Genomic DNA, 21,323 nt, shown 5'->3' on the forward strand with positions numbered 1-21,323 from the left:
TGTTACCACCAGAGGAAAGTTCTGCTGCTGCACAGTTTATATCCTAAATGTAGTGTTTTATCTACTAATTGCCAGCCATAGCTTTTTAAGAGCATTCTGAATTTTAAAATCAACAGACAAGGTCTGGAATGTGCAGTGTCTCTGGTAGTTACAGGTGAAGAGATAAAAAAAAACATCAGAATTTGGCTGGCATTGGGATACACATGGTAGCTGTGAATAAATACACTTTAAGTAAAGGAACCATCCATGGAAGGTCCCCATTAAAATAAAGGAAGAGAAATCCAACTTACATATGCCAGTGACAGCCACAGGGGCTCGGATTTTTTTAAATTTTATTTAATCAAAGTTAAGACGTGGATAAACATAAATACAGCACAGGTACTTCAGATCATTCTTCATATTTGTGTACAGACAAACTGATGGATGTAATCCCAATGAAAACTGCAGTCAATGAAGTGCATACAGCCTTCCCCCCACACACACAAAAACAAACCCCAATTAAAAAAAAAAAAGAAAACAACAAAAAACCCCACACAATCTCAGCACACACTCTCATTACAAATGATTCATACATAAATAGGTAGAGGGTGCAAACAAGCTAATATGCGAACATGTATAACCTCTCGTTAATGGGAAAAAAAAACCAGAAGCAGCCATAATGATTAAAATACATTCAGTTACTGATAACTAGTTGTGCCATACAAGGCATTATCAATAAAAAAAAAAGGAAATTGTGCTGCAGAGAAAAGCTATATACAACAAGAAAATAAACTGCAAAGTTAATGCATGCATGTTTTATCCTGGAAAAGCACAGCCCTCCAATATTTTCTCCATGTTTGTTATAAAAGCCCTCTGCGCTCAACTAAAATTAAAATGATCTTAAAGGATAATACTTGTAAAGTTTACTTAAGTCTTCAGCCACAGAAAACTGCAATGAAAATAATGTTCAGAGTCATTTTCAAAACAAAAAAAAAAGAAAACAAAAAAATCTATTCATCTGATGACATGCATGATTAAAAGGTCTAGGCAAGATACACTGCTCTACGTTCCTGATGACTAAGGAAAAAAGCTCAAGTCAATTTAATCTGCAGATGGTCAGAAGATTTTTGTATTCCAGCAGAAGCAGCAGTTCAGATCTTCTGGATCTTTTCCCCAACAACTACAGGATTCTCTTTTCTGATTTTCTCAGCAGCATCAGCTTTGTAATTGTAAGAGCAACTGTGTACATCTGAGTAACGGTGCATTCCGCAGTAAACGTTCCCACACCGGCATTCGAACCCTGTGGACAGAAACAGCAGCTTAGACATTTCAACATTCTTAATGACACTGGTTTGCTTTAAATCCTGAATGTGTTCACTCACTAGCAGTAAATCTCAGTCACCAGTGTCAATCAATCAGCCAAAGAGCCTCTGCTGCAGAAAGCATAAGAATCACAAGTAATACATTTTTAAGTGATTACAGCAAGATTTGACTTGACCATTCCTTCTTTTTGCATGACTAGCACAGAACATTCCTACAGAACTCCTGCTCTTTTACTATATTTATGAATCTTCACCCTCCAGAACTCAGGCCCTTTCACTGGACCACTGCAAAGCTGGCTAGTGAATGGCAGCAAACTATCATCCAATTCCTTAGCTAAGCAGTTCCAAAAACTTCCTTTTGGAAGTCTATGAACTTCACTTTAAAACAGGAGGCTGAAAAACAAAATGATACATGAATGACTAATCTAGAAAGAGTCAGCTGAAAGCACCTTTGACTGTTATTTCAAATCAATATCAAATGACCATGCCCCATTTTCCCTTTAAGATAACATTTCAAAGGGCCAAAGCCTAAACAAGCCTAAGGAAAGTGAAATCAGTATTTCTTACCAGTCAGTCCAACCTTCTTCCTGCACATGAAACAACGATTCTTTTTCTGTTTTGGTTTGTCAAGCGACTTGTCCTGTTCTTCAGGTGTAGGCTCTGCATTCTCTGACACTGAAGCTGACATAAAAAAGTTAATAAGAACAGTGGAGAAAAAAGTCTCTCTCCTTTAAAGTCCTGCAATAATCTAAAGCCTATGCTGTACATTTGGCCATTTTGCTGCAGTTCCCATGTCTGAAGTGCATTGGTGTCTCCACAGTAACTGGAACTCCCCCCTTCTAGACCTTCAATATAATTTAAGAAAATAATTCACCAAATGCTTGAAAAGACCACAAAAAACAACCAAAACAATAAACATAGGTTTAACAAAGATTCAGCACTGTCAGATCCAGGAAGAAAATCCAACAGCCCAGTGTTTCCTCACAGTGTTACTTGCCCAGCTCCCAAAATCTGCTTGCAAGAAGCACACTATGTAACAGGATCAGTTGAGCCAAACACCCTCTTCCAAATCCTGAATCAACATTATTTTTGCTGAAGACTGCAACATGGAGGCCACACAAAACAGTGTTTCAGAACAATCTCTACCACTGTGATGCTGCTGCTCTTGCACACCCGGAAAAAGCCTACACAGGACATAAATCACTGCCTGGGATGAGAAATACCAGCTCAAGAGACCCAGACTTACAGGGTGGAACTACACTGCACTGGATCCCAGAAGGAAGCAGGTAAAAAACTAATTTTGAAGATATTTCTCCTAAGGCATCTTTCAACCTACTTTAGTGTTCTCTCACATCTAAAAGAAACAGGTTACAGGTTGTGTGGGAGAGTGTGAACAAGTAATAGTAGTATTTGCCTGAGTCAGGTAAAAATAGAAGTTGGCTGGTTTTCCTCAAGTATTTGCACATTCCTTACATTACAAAGCAGAAATAGAAACGAAAAAAACCCAACTTCATTTCAAGAAGGGCTAAGAGCCAACCTCTGCCTACCAGACATAGCTGGACCACAGCAGGACAAGTCTCCAGTGAGTAAGACACACAGAAGTTGGGAGTATTTGCAGCAAAGAACAAAAGCAAGCTCCAGCTGGGAGGAGAGTGGATGGAAGCAGAGCTAGAACCAGTGCTATAAGGAAGGGAATACAACAGCAAGCTCAGACATTTGTCAGGGAGAAAGCTGCAGGCATCTCTGTGCAGCTGGACTTTTGTTTGTCAGAGACTGTCAGATGCAGTTCTGTGCTAGCTCTTCACCAGCTGACAGCTCTTCTGCATGACAAATCCAGTGGGGTTTTTCATGTGCTGCTATTCTGATCTTTTTTTTTTTCTTTTGAAAGGAAAGGGCACTCATCACTTTTGCTATGTATCAAAACATTGTACTAAGCAACATCAATGGATAGCAAGATACCTGATCACCAGCAAAGACTTTGCCTGAGGGGACAGTATATTCCACAGATTAATCTAGCAAAGATACTATTATACATGGTCTATTAATTCCTTCTCAGACACCATCTATGTTACAAGCAGAGCTTCTCTTTGTCCTGAAATTTATAACAATTCATAGTTCACAAAGAAAAAAAAAGTTCAATGCCTTTAAAGGGCTGTTAAAGGGCACATTTCTGAGTGGGCATAATATCAAAAGGATTGCAAGATCCTTTGGTTCTAAAATCAGCAAGGACTAAAAGAGGTGAGGTAAGTACCAGAAGGGGTAAGACTTACTCAAATGAACTTTTGTAGTTTTACACAAAACAGATATTGCAGTCTCTATTAATTCATTAGGACGTATTCATGCCATGAGCTAACATTCTCCAGCTTGCATTTCCTGTTGTAGCAAAATCCAGTTACCTCAATCGAAGTTTCACTAAGAGCCTCTGTAACTATTAGCTAAATTTAGGAAAAATTGGCACTCTTCCCTGCATAACAAGGCTCTCATACAGCCTTACTTACATTTTCTTTGTGCGTATGGCTCTCACATTAAAAAGGTTTAAAAATATTTAAGAGCTGCTGCTCAGTGTGGAACCGAGTGGGAAGATTCTTCTACTGCACCAGAAGTCACTTTGTATCTACTATAGTAGCCATAAATTTTAGGCTTCAATTTGCTTTTGAATAGAAGCTAGAGATTTGAACCAAAATCCTCTATAATAATCACAAATATCCCAACCACTTTAGATGGCCAAGTGCCACTGTTCAGTCTATAAGCTACCTGTGATGACCACAGCAGAACAAAGCCAGGTAGGATGCAATACTGTCCAGCTTGGAGCCACTCCCAACTGCAGGACTTCATCTGGATTGCAGGATGCTGCTGCCTGCCTTCCTTGAACCAAGTCATTCCTTTCCCCAGCCCCAGCCCTGCCTGCAGCCAAAGAACAGAAGCCCTGGCAGCAGCAGTACAAGCTGCCAACTAACCAGAAAGGAGTAAGGTATGAACACAGTCATATTTCTGGAGCTGACAAGCTGGGTGGTCACTAGAAGTTCCCTGATTTACAGAACATGTTCCTAGCTGATCAAAACAAGCAGAGCCTGGATTTCCTCCTAAAGGCACAAGCTTTTCCTATTGCTTTGCTCATGCAAACCCCTGCCTGAGCTTCAGTGAGCTCTGAGCACAAAAACAGCAGCCACATGACAAAAAGCACTCCAGCCTCTGCACCCCTGCAGGCACAACACAGCTCTGTGTGTGCAGCAAGACACCCATCCTGTTCTCTCTCTCCATGTTTTACATTCATCACACCTGCATTACTGGGCAGAGATTTTAAAAGAAAAAGGTTTCTCATTCCTACAGAGGAGCACAAACAGCTACATTTACTTCTTAGGAGCACTAGGGTAGTAAGAACAACCCCCACATCTCCAGAGAAGTGAAATGTGCAGTTAATCCAAAGGAGAATATCACTACTCGTGAACATTTTAAACTGACATAATCAGCCTAAAATACACTGTTTAAATGTTAGGAAGTGGCAAATTAGGTAAGAGCACACTCACTCACAGAATTTAGTTTTAAATCTTTCTGTTGAATGTTTCCTCTCCCCCTGAAGCATTCACCCAGTATATCATGATGTCCTGTATTATTTGATACACTTGTGCCATAATCATACTCTACCTTTGAGTCCCTGGTACTATCACAAAAGTGAGAAGCATCCATCAATTCCTTTCCAGGACTATCTACTGAGCCCAGCCTCATGAGGCCAACTGAAGCTGAAGCCATTAGCTCAACTGCATTCACCTTAGGTCCAAGTAACCCAAATATAACATTCTGTAGCAAACTAATTATGTTAATATCAAGTTTTTTAAACTTAGTTTGAATTTCACTGTTTAACCTCATTAAAATCCAGATATGCACAAAATCAGGTGACTTCATTCAGAACTGCCATGTACCTTTTAGACAGTTAATCCAATCTAACTTTGTACTTTGGCTTTCCAAATAACAACCACAGCACATGACGTGAGTGATAGCATTTTGCAATGCTAACAGTACATGCTCCTTTCAAATTCACAAGCAGCTAGAAAATCACAGAGGCTGTTTCATTCTCAGAAGTTTTCAGCCTCAGAGGGGTTGAGTCCATCCATTAGTTGGATTTCTACTTTTACCACCATGGTCTTCAGTTGTAGGAGCTCCATAATATTTGTGGTGGAGTCCTCCTGCCTTCCCTGACAAGCTTCATTTACCTTTAAAATCCTCCCTGAACCAGAAGTATGAATCCTAACTTGGATGGTTTTAACCATCTTCCTTTACCCCAAGGAAGTGAAGCACCTCTTTACCTGCTTGCAGGCTTGCCTGGAGGCAGCCCTGTTAACCCTCTGGCTAACAAATCAGGAATCCTTACTGGCTAATCCTAACAGGGCCATCATGTTGAGCAAAAGGCACAATAGCCCAGGAGGTAATTAAAATTACTTGAAATGGAAGAAAGCTGCTAGAAAAGCTGGACTGTACCTAATGAGTTTCATTTTAGGTCATGTTTAATGGCCTATTTCTGGTATTTAACAACATTAAAGTTAAAGAAATTTCTATTACTCCCTATCTTAGAGCATCTGGGCCTTTGCACTGCTCCACAAGCATCATCATACAAACACTAGCTCTAAAGCCTACACTCTTTACCATTCTAGAGTTTTCCTCTATTTCTTCTGCAATGCATAAATCCAACAAAAACAAATCTGAAATGCTCTTTGGGAATTTTATCCCTTTGTAGTTTTAGCTTGACTGCAAACAGCAAAGGCTGTGTTACACGCAGCTCAAGTCTCATTTATCTGTCTGCTTTAGAAAAGTAATAACAGTAATCTAAGAAAGCTTAATTATTCACCCAGTCCTTCATTCAATGTTGTTGTAGCCTGGTAATTTTTGTTAAATGGCAAGTTAAGGGGACCTCAGCTGAACACAATACATTGACTTACAGCAGCAGCATAGAACAACTCGCCCCTGAACAGACATTCCCACAAGGCAAGATTTTATCAAAATAAATACTGACATTATTTCTCCTGTTCCCCTACATCAACAAAAGTACTATTAGACACACTTCACTCTGGGACCAACTAGCACATTGCTGTGAATTATTTTTTTCCTAAATGTTAGAAACTTAGGCAATGTTAAAAAAAAAAAACCCTGGAATCACATGTTTGTATTACATGCTTGTCACCAACCTAAATTTCAAATTCCAAAAAAAAAAGAAACTTCAGCATGCACAACTGTGACAGCAATTCAATGAAATCCCTCTCAGTGCCTATTCTAAGCTGCTTTCCTTCCAAACTTACATTTTCAAATCAAAATGCTTTAAAACTGGAAACACTACATTTCCTATGAATTCCAGTCAAGGGACAACACAGAAGGACCTCTTAAGAAAGTAAGGCTGACCCTGCCAGAGAGTTATAAATAGGGATGGTAATTTAGAACTGCAACTACATGCTGGTGATGTTCCTAGTTTAGAAATGAGGGTACAAAGAAAAGGACAGAGGACACAGCTGAGTAACCTAAACACCTGAAATATGTTGATCCTGCAGATACATCCCTAAATTCAAAGCTTCTGGTTGAGAAACTTCTTATCTCTTCATAAAGAGAATGAGCTTGAGAGGTGGAGCATTAGAAACAGCACAGATTTATCCAAGTGTGTAAGAAGAGAGACATGCCTCTGAAAACTTGCTGAGAAAAGTCTTTTCACAGGCCCAAGACACATCACAGTGCCAGGGTCAATAAAGTACTGCCTCTGTCTCCAAGTGAAAAGCCAGTAGATGCATTGTCAAAACTGAGACAAGAGCTCTCAGCTCCAGAACACAAACTTCCTAACAGGCATCAGAGCATATCTCTAGAATGTATCTTTCCAAGAGTAAACATGTTTAAAACTGACACCTCAAAGGTTAGTAAAAGTGGTAAAAAAATAAAATTAAAAGCTTTTCTCCCAAGTTTATTAATCAAGGAGACAGAGTTACTCAGCACAGTAGCTGACTAATGACTCTTATATTCCATCCTACTGAAAAGGACAGGCCAGGTTTAGAAAAGTATCTGAGAAGCAAAGCTTTGATACCAGAGATAAAGTCAAAGGACTAATATTTAGAATGTTTAAGTGGAATTCCAAGTTGTATCTGCAAAAAACCCACACTTCTATGTTTAGTCCACCGAAAAACAATCCTCCCCACTAAAACCTAAACTGTCTCAGCAGAAGGCAGAATACTTACTGACTTACCTTTAAATACCTTTTATAATGCCTAGAAGTTAGCAGTCTGAGCACATTTTGTATACCACCTGGCATTTTTGCATTTCCTAAGAAATACTATTAAATTGATTTTAGTCTTAAGCTTTGAAAGTCTGCACATAGAAAACAAGAAAAAAGTGAAAAGAAACTTTACATTGTACCAGCAAGAAGGATTTTAGGCCAATATAGTTAACCCTCTTGGCCATTGTACTTCAAGCAAACACAGCCACTGGTTTGGTAATTCTATGTTTGATAAAGTGAAATTCAGTAGTTCAAAATCTTACACCACTACAGCTCAGAGGTGCAAGCTTCTTTTATAGGTGTTTCCTGTTTATAAAAGATACTGACCCTGTTCTAGCAATGGCTCTGTCAAACACCCTCTACCACAAATATGCTCAAACTTCTGATATGTGTTGTAAATGGTCACTCTGAGAAGTAACAGATACTCAAAATTCTACTCAGATGTAACAGCCATGGCATAGAGACAGAACAGGATGCTGATTTATGATGTGCATTTCCAACACCAATTAAAACACTTGTTTATGGCAGACACTGACATCACCAATTAAACTTCAGCTTTCGGTTTCACTTGCCATTTAAGAAAAGAAACTTGATTCTTATTCTGCCTTCTGATTTCACAGAATATCTGGGTTTGAGAATCAGGCATGTTTGAACAGGAATGTATTAAGAACAGATGAAGTTTAAAAAGCATTATTCATAAGTTCTGTCACTGAAAACTAGGCACCAACCTTGCAACTCTTCTGTCTCAGGTACTGTTTTTTCCACAGCCGTACTATCCGGTTGGGATGATGCTACAGATTCTGTTAAAAGTGACTGACTGGACACAGGGCTGAGGGGCAAAAGAAGAAAATGATGATTTTTATTATGCATTTCCACATTATTTTCCTGTAAGAGATACATTAAGGCACCTCTTGATGAGAAGGTATCCCAGAACATTCCACTCTGAAGTTGTTTGTGTAACCACTTAAAACTGCTACAATCTGAACTGACACAAAAGGTAAACATTTTTTTTTCAACTCATACTGAATGCAACAAAACAGTTCCACTGTAAAATAGGAAAAATATTTTGGGTGGTTTGGCATACCATCGTTCCACACAGAAGCAACAATGCAACATTCAATATGCAAGGACCTTTATAACAGCAAGGTAATTGTAGAGGAGACAGTTTCAGTGTTCTGGTGATACGAACAAGAAAATTGCAGCATGTCAACGTTTCCAGTAATAAAGCTGCAGCAGCTGCACACAGAACCCCTTGGATTTTCACAGTGTAAAGTGGTGCAGGCTAAACTTCCCAACCCTTTAGCCATACTGCTAACTCACAGCACAGCTGAACACTCACTAATGAACACCCTAAGCAGTTTAGAGAGCAAATCAACACTCTCAGCCAAGCTGCTCATCCAGCAGCTCTCCTATGGAACAAGGCAGAGCTCAGGTCCCAAACAAGAGGTAGCACTCTCTCATTTGCATTTTTTTTTCTTCCTTTCCAATGAGGGATTCACTCTGAAGGCAAAAACCATATTATCCAGCAGCCCATGAACCAGCATTCCATGGCACAATGGGAGCACTGGAGTTGCAATTTTAATTGTCAAGAACTGCTCGTAGGTCTTGAACTGCCTGTCTGGCCACCTACAAAAGGGCACTGTCAATTAATTTTATCTGTCCTCAGAGTATCCTAAGTCTGAGGTATTTCCTGAGACTGAAGTTGAATTCCTGCTTTTTGAAAACAAAAACCCAAGCAAGTGACACTGATTTTCTTCAAGTGCAAGTCCAAGAACAACTATCCACTCCTTTCTCTTGCAGCCAGTAATCAAGCCAGTGATCAGTGAGATACTTCAATTCTTTCATGGTTTTATTGAAGTTGTGACAGAACAAAGGCAAGGCACTGTAATTGGTTCACATCTGTGCATTGACCTGGATGAACTTTTTTTTTTTTACACACACCAGAAGAGTTGTTTCAGGGTAAGATACGTATTTTCTACCCTCACTATAAACCTCAGAATGGAAAGACTAAATATAGCATCAAGCATGGCACCTAGCTCTCAGTTCATATGCAGGATCCAAGCCTGAGATAACACCTCCTATAAAAAGCTAGGGAGCAGAAAAGTCTGAGCAGAATCAATCAGCAGTAACTGATAAAATCTTCCTTGCCCTGTGTTCTACTACATTCATTTTTTTAAAGAAAAGTTGAAATGAGTATTACTGCAAGTTTAGCTTGCATAGTATATAACACACTAACACTTTTCACTCAAAAAATTTCCAAAGTGTTTAAGTTGCTGTTGGTTGTGTCACTCTAAACTGAAATGGAGCCACTAAATATAAACAAATATTTAGCTTTTACAAATGGAGAACACTTAGTAAGTCTGAGTGATTTATAAGAGGATATTATGTATCCTTGAATAGCCCAGATGGAAATTACTTGCTTAATAAGAGATCAGTTCAGTAGCACAACTTGTACCAAGACTTGTGTCTTTACCCTGTTCTAGTACTCTCCACTTCTTGCAAAGCAACTGGCTTGTTAACACATTATCATACATTTATTTATGAGAGCTCCTGTAAACAGCTCCCTGCCATTTTACAAAATCCTCAAACTTTTAGGATGAGAAGAGCTCTCCTTTGGTAAATGTACAACTACAAGTTGAGGAAGCAGAAGAGCAGCCAGACAAATCTCTGCAGAACAGAAACTGACAACTTCTATTTGAAGCTAAATTCTAAAGACAAATTTCCATTTGAATGCCAGATGAAGCACATAGATCTGCTAGCATTCACCCTGAGATCCCATGCTTTAAAGTTAGCACTGAAATTTTACACCTTTGCCTAATCCTGGTTTCAGCATGTAATTATGCAGGATCAGCACAGTCCATTTAATCATTTTGACAGAGATTTTTCTGTAAAGACACAGAGCAGACTGAAGCACCTTACCTTGGCTGCATAGATGGAGTCGATGTAGAATCTAAAGTGGACTGAGTTTCCTGGGCACTGCCCTCTGTGCACTGGACCGGTAAGGACTCGGTGATACTACTGACAGAGGCTGCTGCAAGACACACCCAGGGAAAAGGTGTTATGCTGCTTCCTGGCATTACAAAACTTACACACTGCATTTACTCTTTGACCCCTACAACACCAGCCAGGAGAGTAACTGAATCTCTGCCTACGCCATAAAGAAACAATTTCACAAAAAAGTAATTATGTTTGGCCGTATTTTGATCTCATTCCAGCCCCAGGCCCCCAGAACTTACATGCCAGAAAATTTTGAAGCTGGAGTTTTAAAGCAGTTACTGTTACTTACTAATTAAAACATCTACAAGCAGCTTTCTCAGCATGAACTGCTGTACTCTGACACAAGAAGCTGGTGTTTTGTTTAAAAAACCAAGACAGATGTGGGAAAATATCAGTATAACATCCTAATGCCAACTCCAGATGCATTTTGAACATGTAGAACCCAGATCCCCAGATTTCAATAGAAGATATTGCTTCTAATTAAAAGGTCAGGTTGAAGGAAAGGCAACAGTACACAGGGCACTGGGTCAAAAAGAACAAAGTATGTGAAGTTAAGGAGAAACTATTGTTGCCTTTTCCCAACCCGGAAATAAAACTCAAGACAATTTCAGTAAGGAGGTAATGTAAGAGCAGATCGTTCCTTGAAGGCCTCCAGGTGCAGTTATAGAAAGATATCCACAAAAGCCCCTGAAGGCCTTCATAAGGAAAAGGCATCACTATAAAGTGTTTACAGGTTAATCTTTAGGAATGAGGTCACAGAGATGAAATATCTGTTCTTAAAATGCCTTTCACAAGCATTCCCCAAACTCAATCCTATCTCTGTCAGTAATTTCAGCAAAATATGTTGTAGTGTTTTTTCTGCATTTTTATAATTTCAATTCAGAAACACTAAATGAATACAAAAGGTATTAGCGAGAATCTACTTCTGAGCAGATTAGTGGCAACACAATTACACCATGAGCATTCCATCCAAGCTCATTCCATAAGGTAGGATGCTGGAATGCAATGGTTTGCACTAATGCTCCAACAATCAGTATCTCGACAAGGACAGGAAGCTGCTGCCTGCTGTGGCAGGCTGAGCTGTTGACACACACACTGTGTGCTGGGGTTACTTACCAGGAGGGCTAATTCTACCATTACTGTTCTGCCTTTGAAGGTGTTCTTTGTAGCACACTGAGCACATGCCATTTGTGCGAGGATTCCCGTAAAATCCGCAGCCAGTGGAACAAAGCATAGGCACTTGGCTACGGTTAGTTTCTTGAGCCATTCTCCCTTCTTCTATAAACCTGAAATTGATACACACAACCCAGCATTTAGAGGCCTGAGAAAACTCTTCTTTTACAGCTGACATTTGAAAATCTGGAATTTCCTATAGCTCAGCAAAAAGACCATCCAGAAAAAACGCCTTGTGGGTAACTCAGTGCCCTTTCCCAAAGAGTCTATAAAGTCTGCCCAATAACACAAATACAGTCATACGTAGGCTTCGCATGACCCACCCTCCCAGCCCCACCAATTTATTTTCAATATATACCCCACAAAGAAAAGTGATTTTATCAAATATTGGAAGTATTACTGCTTCAGACAGTCAGGTAAGGGGAGTAGGGAAGAGGGACACTTATGCTGAAACCTGAACACCTGACACTGTGCATGAGAGCTGTAAAATAGAGACAAGCATGGTAACACAGGCTTACTTGCTGCATAATTATAACTAACAACAGTCACATGAGTCCACATGTCACCGTTTAGTCACTGCGTCATTAGTGAAAGACGACACAACTGCTTACCACAAACCCCTTATTGTGATTTTTCACACACTAAGAAAATCAGCCTTACAGGCAAAAGTATTAGACCACGTACACAGCCTTCTATTTATAAATTCACTATGAAAATATATTAAAAATTAGAAGTAAGAGATATATAGTTGAGAGATATATGATATATGAATTGCCACATTATAAAACCCAAATTTAAGGATGTTAAATAAAGACTATAATTTTTTTCCCTGGCTTGTACTAATCAAGTTTATAGATATTTCTAAGACATCACAAGAAAATTACAACAAATGACAATTTCCATCAGTGTTCTGAGACTCCTAACTATTATCAAGTGGTCTAACTTGGAAATAATTTTTGACATGTCATTTCATGAGATAAAATTAATTTTCCATTTTCCCCCTCCATAAATAATACAATTGCACTTCTTTTTTAACAATTTTGACAGAAAAAAGTTTCACATTAAGAAACTAGATATATCAAGGTATAAATCACTTAATTCAAAATCAACTTAGGTCTACCATTTCCTGATTAAAAAGTAAGCTGAAGCATAGGTAATTTTAATTCTTGCAAGTCAAGCCAAAGATAAGCAATATTACTGAAAAAATAAAATCAATCTTGCAAGTAACATCAGTATACATTTCAAACAAACCAAGAAAAATATCCAGAGGAAAAGGGGTTTCAAGATACTTGAACACTTCACCAATTGCCATGTTATAAAACTAGATGAAACCATAGTAAGAAGTGCCACAGTAAAAAAGATTTCCTTTTACATAAGCTGTATTCAAAGCCAAACACAAACAACACTCCCATTATTTTGTTTCCAGAGAAATCTCCTCATCTCCTCTCACACCCACATCCACTCCATTTTGTTTTTATTTCCCCAAAACATATGAAATTGATACCAAGAGCAAACCTCTGAGTTGCAAAGCCAACAGCAACACAGAAACAAGTCAAGTCTTCTGCTTACAGCAATAAGGTACTGTATGGACGAGGAAGGATTCAAGATATAAGACAAGGAAGAGGTACAGGCAGGAAGACAACCAAAATCTGATAGTATCTTTTTCAGCTTCAACCTGCAATTAAGCTTATTTCAGCTGTTGACTACACTCCCCCACCCCAACAGAGAATCACTTGCTTTCAACATACAAAGCCCCCATTGACCTCACACGACAGCTAAATTTGATTTTTGCTGAAGTACTGCACTTGTAGCTGAAAGAGCACTTTCATTCCTGCTTTTCTCCAGACAGTCTTTCAGAATGAAACTGCAAGTAGTGCATGTGGAATTTAATTCTTATGCTGGGCCCAACATTTCAGAGAAGCCATTTCAGGGAAGTGCAAATGAATATGAGTTTTCTGTGCTTTGGTAACCAGAACCAATTTGAAGCTGAAACCCTACGCAAGTCACTTTTGGCATAGAATGTTTAAGATTGAAAGACTAATTAAAACCACTTTCGACTGAATACTTCAAGAGCTAATAGAGATTCAATGTCACAATGCAGTATTAATCCTTTTAACTTTAGGCAGCAGCATATTAAAGAACCCTACACTAACTTCCAGATTGTACCATGATTTTCTTTCTGTTCAATATTAGCTTCAAGCAGCACACAAACTCAGTAACTGCACCAGCCACTGCTAATATTCTGCAACACAACATTGCTGAAGGGGTCAGGTGCTAACACAAACACGGAATAACAATCTCTAGCTTGGACGTAAAAAAAAAAAAGTCCTGCTCCAATTCAATAAACAAACTGTGAAAGGTGCCCAAAGATGCCCAGACGAAAAACAAGAAAAGCTGGCCTGAGTTCCAGCTAAGCCAGTTCCCAAGTTCATTAACCAGTGGATCCTGTCACCAGTCAAAGCACAAGCCACTGGCATGAGGCTTCAGAACGCTTCAATCTCCAAAGGGAAGTGCCAGGGATTCTTCTGAAGAGTTTTAATAAGGGCCACAGGAAGCGGAAGATCTTTCATTGGTTGCTAATATTTGAGAAATACAATGAATAAGAGATAGGATCAATCTGATGCAATGTTATGAAGCCAAAGGAGAACTTGCACCAAGACAACAGCTTGTTGGATATGAAGGGGACAATTGGGTACAAACCACCTCACCCACACAATTACTGCTGTGAGCTACCAAAAAACCCACCAGGAAAAGAAAGGACCATTACCAATACAAAGTTTTCTGACAGTTCAGTAAGCTCAATCAGTTCACATGCAAAAACACAACAAGTACAAAGTCCAACACAGGAGAGCCTCTGGAACTGATGTGAAGAAGGACGTGACCAGGAGGGACAACATGTTTTAGCAGCCTGTAAGCTCCTGGGATGGTTGAACTCATCTATTTGAACCCTAAAGCCACAGAATGCCAAACCAGTATAATAAGCTCTCCCGTGTTTAGCCCTCCCTTTCAGTTCTCACGTGTACCAAAATGAAACAAGGAAATGATCAAACTTTAAAAAAAAAAAATCAACCACTCCACCTTCTGCTAATTAGTTTCAACACAGATTGGTTTCTGAGCTCATTTGTCACATGTGTGCTGTTTGGGCAGGAGAGAGGGTCTAGCTGAGGACACATGTGGAAACGCCTGTTTCAGCAGCAGAGCCGCTAAGAGAACCACTAACCAAAACCAGGCATTGAAAAGAGAAGGAAAGAGACCCAAGTACTGGCAGTTCCTGCCACTGCACCCCAGCCATGCCTCTCCTGTGCGCACGGCTGACGGAGCGCTGCTGCGCGGGGACTCCGGGCCCCAGGCAAACTGCCACCAGCAGAGCAGCCGGACTCTGGCCCTGCCGCAGCAAACACGGGCAGCGAGAGATCACAAAGCAGATGTTTTTGGGGGAGGGAAGGACCTCCCACCAGCCCAGTTCTTGGCTCAGCTTCAGATGATTTTTGTTTCAAAACCGTAATGCCTCACGCAGGAAGATCCACAGAATCACCGAGCCCAAACATCCCATGAAGCAGTGGAGGTGGGCAGTCACTGCTGAAACCACTCTCAGAGGGGCAGGCATGTTCCCACAGCTCTGGCCACTGCTGCCCCCCGTCCCTGCCTGCAGCCACATCAGCTCAGCCATCTCATGCAAACAACACAAATATTTGTTCTGGTGCACTGGAGAGCTTGCTCATCTGATAGAAGATCAACTCCAGAGAAATGACATACACTGCACAGGAAGTGACATGGCTAAAAATAGGACAACCCTTTTTAGGGGCAGCAAGCCCTTGCTGAGCATCAAGCCGACTGTAAAATAAATCCCAAGTGCATACACTATCCATAATTTCAAAAATGGCCTCCCCTAGCTTGGCTTCAGCATGACACTTGAAGCAGCTTCATAGCTGAAATGACAACAAGGTCTTGGGATCAACATGTACATCCCTCTCGGTTTGAGGTGTCACAAAACAAACGTGGAGCTTGTCAAGCTCCTGGAAATGCCTCTGGGCTCTGACTGTTCCCCCAGAGCTGTGCCTGCATAGCATTCATAGAGTAATGCTATGAATTCTGAAGGTTATTCTGAGTGCAGAATTGATTTATCTTAAAGAAAAATACTCAAAACAACAGAGTTCTTTACAATATTTTAAGCACATTCCCTGCTTTGCTTTACAATATAGTTGTATAACCAGTTGAACAAGCCCTAATGAGAAGGAACAGACTAGAGGGAAGTGCAAGAGCCTTAAACAACTCCTCTCAGTGCAACCCCAGAACATCTACTTTATTGAAGATTATGGAATAAACACCCTCTTTCTGTATTAGGTAAAAATTGCCAAACTTGAGCTGAAATTACCACCGTTTTCTTAAAGATATTTATTGCCACTAGAAGCATAGCAGCACACACCTCTGCAGGCTAAGGCCTCCTTTTCCTTCAGGTGCTTACAGTATACCTGTTCCTGTTACTCCTGCAATACACAACTTCATTCATTTAATAATGCCCTCTTTACTACTACTGCTGCTACAGCTTCTGTCTTTCCTCCCTCACCATCACATCCTCAGAGTAAATTCCTCTCTGTACCAAGCAAAAAATATGCAAAGGACATGCCTATAAAATGTACAGAATTGAAGCTGTAGAAACATTAAAGCAGAGCCAATCTTCTGGACATCAAGTTCTCTGGAGAAATAGACATCTTCCAAAATAAAGCAAGCAAAAAAATACTTGTGGACATCTCTTCCCCACAGAGCAGGCACTGTGATACTGGTCTCCCTCCCCACCCCCCTTTCTTCTTTTCCTTTTAATTAAAATGTTTATATGCCACTAGTTTCAAACAACTGATACCCTAGCTTTATAGGCTTCAAATGTTAATCAGTAAGATCAGAGAGAGCAGCATTTAGCAGGATTAAACACACAAGGTTTAAGAATAATCTCTTTCACTGCCCCCCCCCCAATTCTAGACAAGAAAAAAAAATCTGGCACAGAAGCCAGCCTTCTCTTCATCTGTCTTCTCCAAAGAAAAAGGTCTCTTGAGTACCAGTTGTTACCCTCATACTTCAAGTTCTGGTAAGGAAAATAAGCAGGTCCTCACATCCTGCAGTACAGTCTTGTGTCCTGCAAACACTCCTAAAATCTGTGACTGGTATGGGAAGGATCTCTCCCAAAAGCTAATGCTGAGACCACCCAAACAGCATTGTGCCTCAGCAGCAGAGCAGACACAGTTTGAACCATTCTGATGCCAGCTTCAAAACTGCTTCTCAAAGAGAAAGCAGAACACAGTGTGAACTACTCTTCACTGTCAAAATCAGCACACTGACAGTTTTACCTGACACTCACCTCAAATGATAAATGCAATTTTAACAAGTGATTAAAATATTCCCTCCTCTGTCATAATCACCTTTATAATGAAGCAGTTCAGCACTGACTGAAATAGCATCAACATTAATGGTCATTTTCTCTTTGTGCTAATGAAGCAAAGAAAGAGCTGCAGAAGTAGTAATGTGTGCTGCTTAAACATACAAAGCTTCATTCCAAGCACAAATAAAACACAAAGTTGGGCACACAAAAATACATTTCGCTTTGTAGAATGTACTGGCACAGATACCCAATACCACCTGTACCACCATATGAAAAGGCAGGCTGGTACAAAAGGCAATAAATAGGAAATGCATTTCTCTACAGGCTTATCAAAGCAAAGGGCAAATAAAAGCCCAAGAACAAAGTTCCGTTGAATCTTGCTGCAGAAGCTCCCAAAGCACTGGCTGTGAGTGAGGATACCAGTTCACATTGGAATTTGCTGCTGAGGTGTCCTGCTTCCAGCAGGACACTATTCAGGGCATAAAGCACTAGAATCACAAATTAATACCAAGCTACAGAACAGTCCTGGGTTTTTTTACTCCACTGCTGTCTCCCAAAAGGCTCCAATTTACATTCACTGAGCAGTCATTTGTAGCTGCTTTAAGGCATTATCATGTCCCAGCAACTTGCTATGGAGCCAAGAAGAACTGGCAGATTTGAATAGGGGCCTCAGTCATTACAGCTCAGCCCAGCTTGCTGGTTGCAGTCAGACATGTCATTTCATCTTACAGCTCACCCTTGCTAAAGCACTGCAGCTGGTTCACATTTGCCAGCACAGCTACATGTGTAGTTACACTCTGACCCAGTTTCATCAGAATGCTTTGAGTTAAAAAAAGTGAATATGGTTAAGGACCAGCTATGCAAGCAGATCTGTAAGGGCAGCAACCTCTTTGTTCCTGTAGCAGCAGAACACAAAGCTGCTGCGTTTTTCAAAACACAGGAGTTCCAACTTCCTCAGCACCAAGAGAATCCATATATTTTAAAGCTTTCCACTCATTCCACTGAGCCTCCAGTTTTCTTTCTGCTCAAACGAAGTTTTAAATTGCAATGTGAAGTAGAATTTATATGACTTCATAACAAAAACAAAATACTCACGCTAGTGACCAAAGACTTACATAAGATGTCCTTTTAACTCACTTGACAAGTCATTTAATATCTACTATGTTCCTGTCTATTCCTGTTGAACAGCTTTTTATTTTTGTTTCATGCACAGACTTAATTTAGGCTACAATCAAGTACTTAAACTAGACACTCCTAGCAGAAACTTTACAAAAAGGTGTAAAGTGTTAGAGAAGTCTTTTCTTCAATTCCAATTTTTATTAGTTAGCAAGCTTAAATCCTTCCATACAAGAACTAAAATATAAATAAAATTTGAACTCTTAAGAAAGCGATATCTCAGATTTAAGATGTCAGAAAGACTGTAGAAGAATCACACTACTGGAAAAAAGACACACTCATGAGAGAAAGTGGCAGATGGTCAGAAAAGAGACAGTTCACGTCTTAGGAAGGGACAGAACATTAGCAACTTTTGTAACTACTCTGAGCCAGAATATCATAAACCCAGGAACACCTGGTACAGACAAAGCCTCCAGTATTAAAGCGTGTATGCTGCTAAGTACAGCTGACTGCTCTTGTACTCAAGGTTACACAAGGAACAAGAGAACATTTCACTACAACCTCTCCACTCTTGCTAAGCAAGAACAAAGATGCACACATTCTATACTGGTATCAAGGAGATCACTGATAATAAGGACTCAGCTTTCCATGCTTGTCTATATACACTATTAATAGATGTTACTTTGAAACTGTAATTACTACTTGTGACCATGCTTAACCTTTGCAAAGCATGGATTACCAGACTCAAAGATTAACTTCTGTAAAAGTGGTACCTCAGACTCTCATTCACCTCATGCAAAAGCATCCAATTGCTTGCAGTAACCACTTAGTCTACAAACAAAAACAAGTATAAGCAAATTTTTCATACCTAATTTCCAAACTTTCTAGTATAGTCCACACACCAAATAAAGGGCCAATTCCATGAACGTCATTAGTCTACTGAAGATTAATTCTTAAAAAACGACCCCAATAATTAACAAGCAATGTAAGAGGTACATTTTATTACCTAGTAGGAAGAATCATATTTTATCTGCTTTGGATTTCAAAGAGGCAGAATACAGACAAAAGGATCTGTATTGAAATTACAGAAAGCTGCCATACAGAGCTACTGGTGTGATGCCAGGTTTTCTGCAGTAATGACCACTACTTTACGGAGCATCTGCTAACTGCTAAGACACCTAAAAATTAAGTGCAGCACTCTGTATAAAGCCTTCAACACTCCTGTTTATCATGCATTTCGAAAATGTGAGTCAAAAGCAGCAAAATGCAAGTCAGGATGCCAAGGATTATCACTGTTTGTACATTTCAGCCTGTACACTGGGACTTGCTAGCTGTTCTGGGCTAACACTGCAGCACCACTAGAATTAGACCCTTGCATATGACATAATCCAAAATCCCTGAGATTCAAAGAAACATCATTTTTTCCTCTGACTTAGAAAATTTAAAAGCCTCTTATTCCCCACTAGCACGACACATTTGTCGGCCACCCCCAGTTCATCCAGCAAACTCCAGTCCAGGGCAACACAGACATGCTTTCAGAAAGAGGCACCACCAGCATGTTCTAAGTTTCTGTCTCTCCAGTGATGACTATCAGAAAATCTAAGCTGACAAAGCTGCCTTTTTGGAGAGGTCAACCTGAATGCAAGTGAAAACAACAAAACAAAACCTACACACACAACAAAACTCATTTCTTGGGTTCAAGAGAAAAAACAGCAAACAACCCTTGGAGCTAGACACGCTTGTTTACAGAGAGCCATGACAGGGACCTTCAATAAAGATAACTACTTAAACATTAAAAGCACTGAGAGCAACACAGTAACTGTAGTTGCTCAGTACATAGTAAAGACAATTTCTAAGTGAGTTACAAAGAAAAGTGAAAAGAGTATATAATGTGTTTCAGGAAGTTGGTTTTGATCTGGCATCCCTGGGGGAGGCACGGTGAAGGAAGTTCAAGGGGCATATCTGAGGAACACAGAGAAGACGCTGGCCAACCATCTGGTCATGCTGTCCTACCCAAAGCACTCATCGTCCATGCACAAGCCAGAGAAGAGTGGCTTCCCCCCAGATATGAAGTTGTACTTAGCCAGTTTAACCTCCCCAGCTCACCCAAGATCTAAGGCAGACAGGCTGAGCAGGCCCAATACTGGAGGATGGCTGTCTCTGAGACAAGACTGAGGCAGAAACCTTACATGAAGTTACACTTGTGACAGAACGTGCAGCTACTTTTAAAAGAGCACCCTTTTAGAGTGCTTGCTCTGGCATCTCCGCTCAAGAGGAAAAAAAACTCAGAAGTTACACCCATTAGAAAAACCAAACCATGTCAGTAATTGCTCATCAGCAGTTGGCTACGTCAGCTCATACAGTTTCCATCATGTGCAGCTGAACTGGTGCCAAGCTGTACAAGTCACAGACATTGCTTGAGGAGCCCTTTTCTTTCCTCTGGAGTTTGTGCCATCTCATACCTGTATTCTGGCATTCAGGTGCTGCAGGAATACTTGAGTTGCCCTTCACAGTCCCATAAATAAGGTTTATTTGAAGTCTGTCAGATAACAGAAATGCCTTCTTTTAAAATGCTCTACAAAAGATAAGAAAGCTGCTCTGAAACAGACCAGACAGGGTTGGACTCTGCTTTCTCTGGTATCAGATATTGAAGCTGGCCATTTCAGAAATCAGAGGTTGTATAGAATTAGAATCAGGAGATTCTAGAATTCTCTAAATTCCTTTAGAATACCAGGCCAACAGGGATGCAGGAGAGCAACTCTATAAACTATCTTTGGTGCTGTATTTTAAAACAGGTTTGACTTAACACACTGATGAGAAGTAATCAGTAAGAAGGATTCAATCACTTACAAGATTACCCTCATAATTACTGAAAGAATAGATATAGATTCAGTAATCGCTTCTTTTGAGCTTCAGAGAATAAGTAATCTTCTCTCAATACAGCATAAGTTTCACTTATTTTAAGCATATCAAACCCAGAAGAGATAAAAGCCGCTTTAACACGAGTTCCCGAAATAGACAGCTTCTTGTTAACAAAGCACCTGTTGCCGAGAACTGCACAAAACACATTATAATTTGTTTTCATAAACAGCACTATGTAGAATTTTAATTAGCT

General features: G+C 40.0%; 1 protein-coding gene across 5 annotated transcripts in view; it reads right to left on the minus strand.

Moving 5' to 3' along the window:
- Positions 1-293: 293 nt before the first annotated feature.
- Positions 294-21,323, minus strand: part of ZFAND6 (zinc finger AN1-type containing 6) — a 36,539-nt gene continuing 15,509 nt past the window's right edge. For all 5 annotated transcript variants that reach the window (XM_084213975.1, XM_084213976.1, XM_084213977.1 and 2 more), the window contains 5 exons: positions 11,662-11,831; positions 10,468-10,579; positions 8,277-8,377; positions 1,869-1,982; positions 294-1,279 (listed from right to left, as the gene is read on the minus strand). In XM_084213975.1, the coding sequence (XP_084070101.1) occupies positions 1,131-1,279; positions 1,869-1,982; positions 8,277-8,377; positions 10,468-10,579; positions 11,662-11,812 (627 nt within the window). In that variant the 5' untranslated portion in view covers positions 11,813-11,831 and the 3' untranslated portion in view covers positions 294-1,130. The remainder of the gene's footprint in view (positions 1,280-1,868; positions 1,983-8,276; positions 8,378-10,467; positions 10,580-11,661; positions 11,832-21,323) is intronic.

This window comes from Fringilla coelebs, assembly GCF_963513975.1.
Source record: "Fringilla coelebs genome assembly, chromosome: 12".
NCBI lineage: Eukaryota > Metazoa > Chordata > Aves > Passeriformes > Fringillidae > Fringilla > Fringilla coelebs.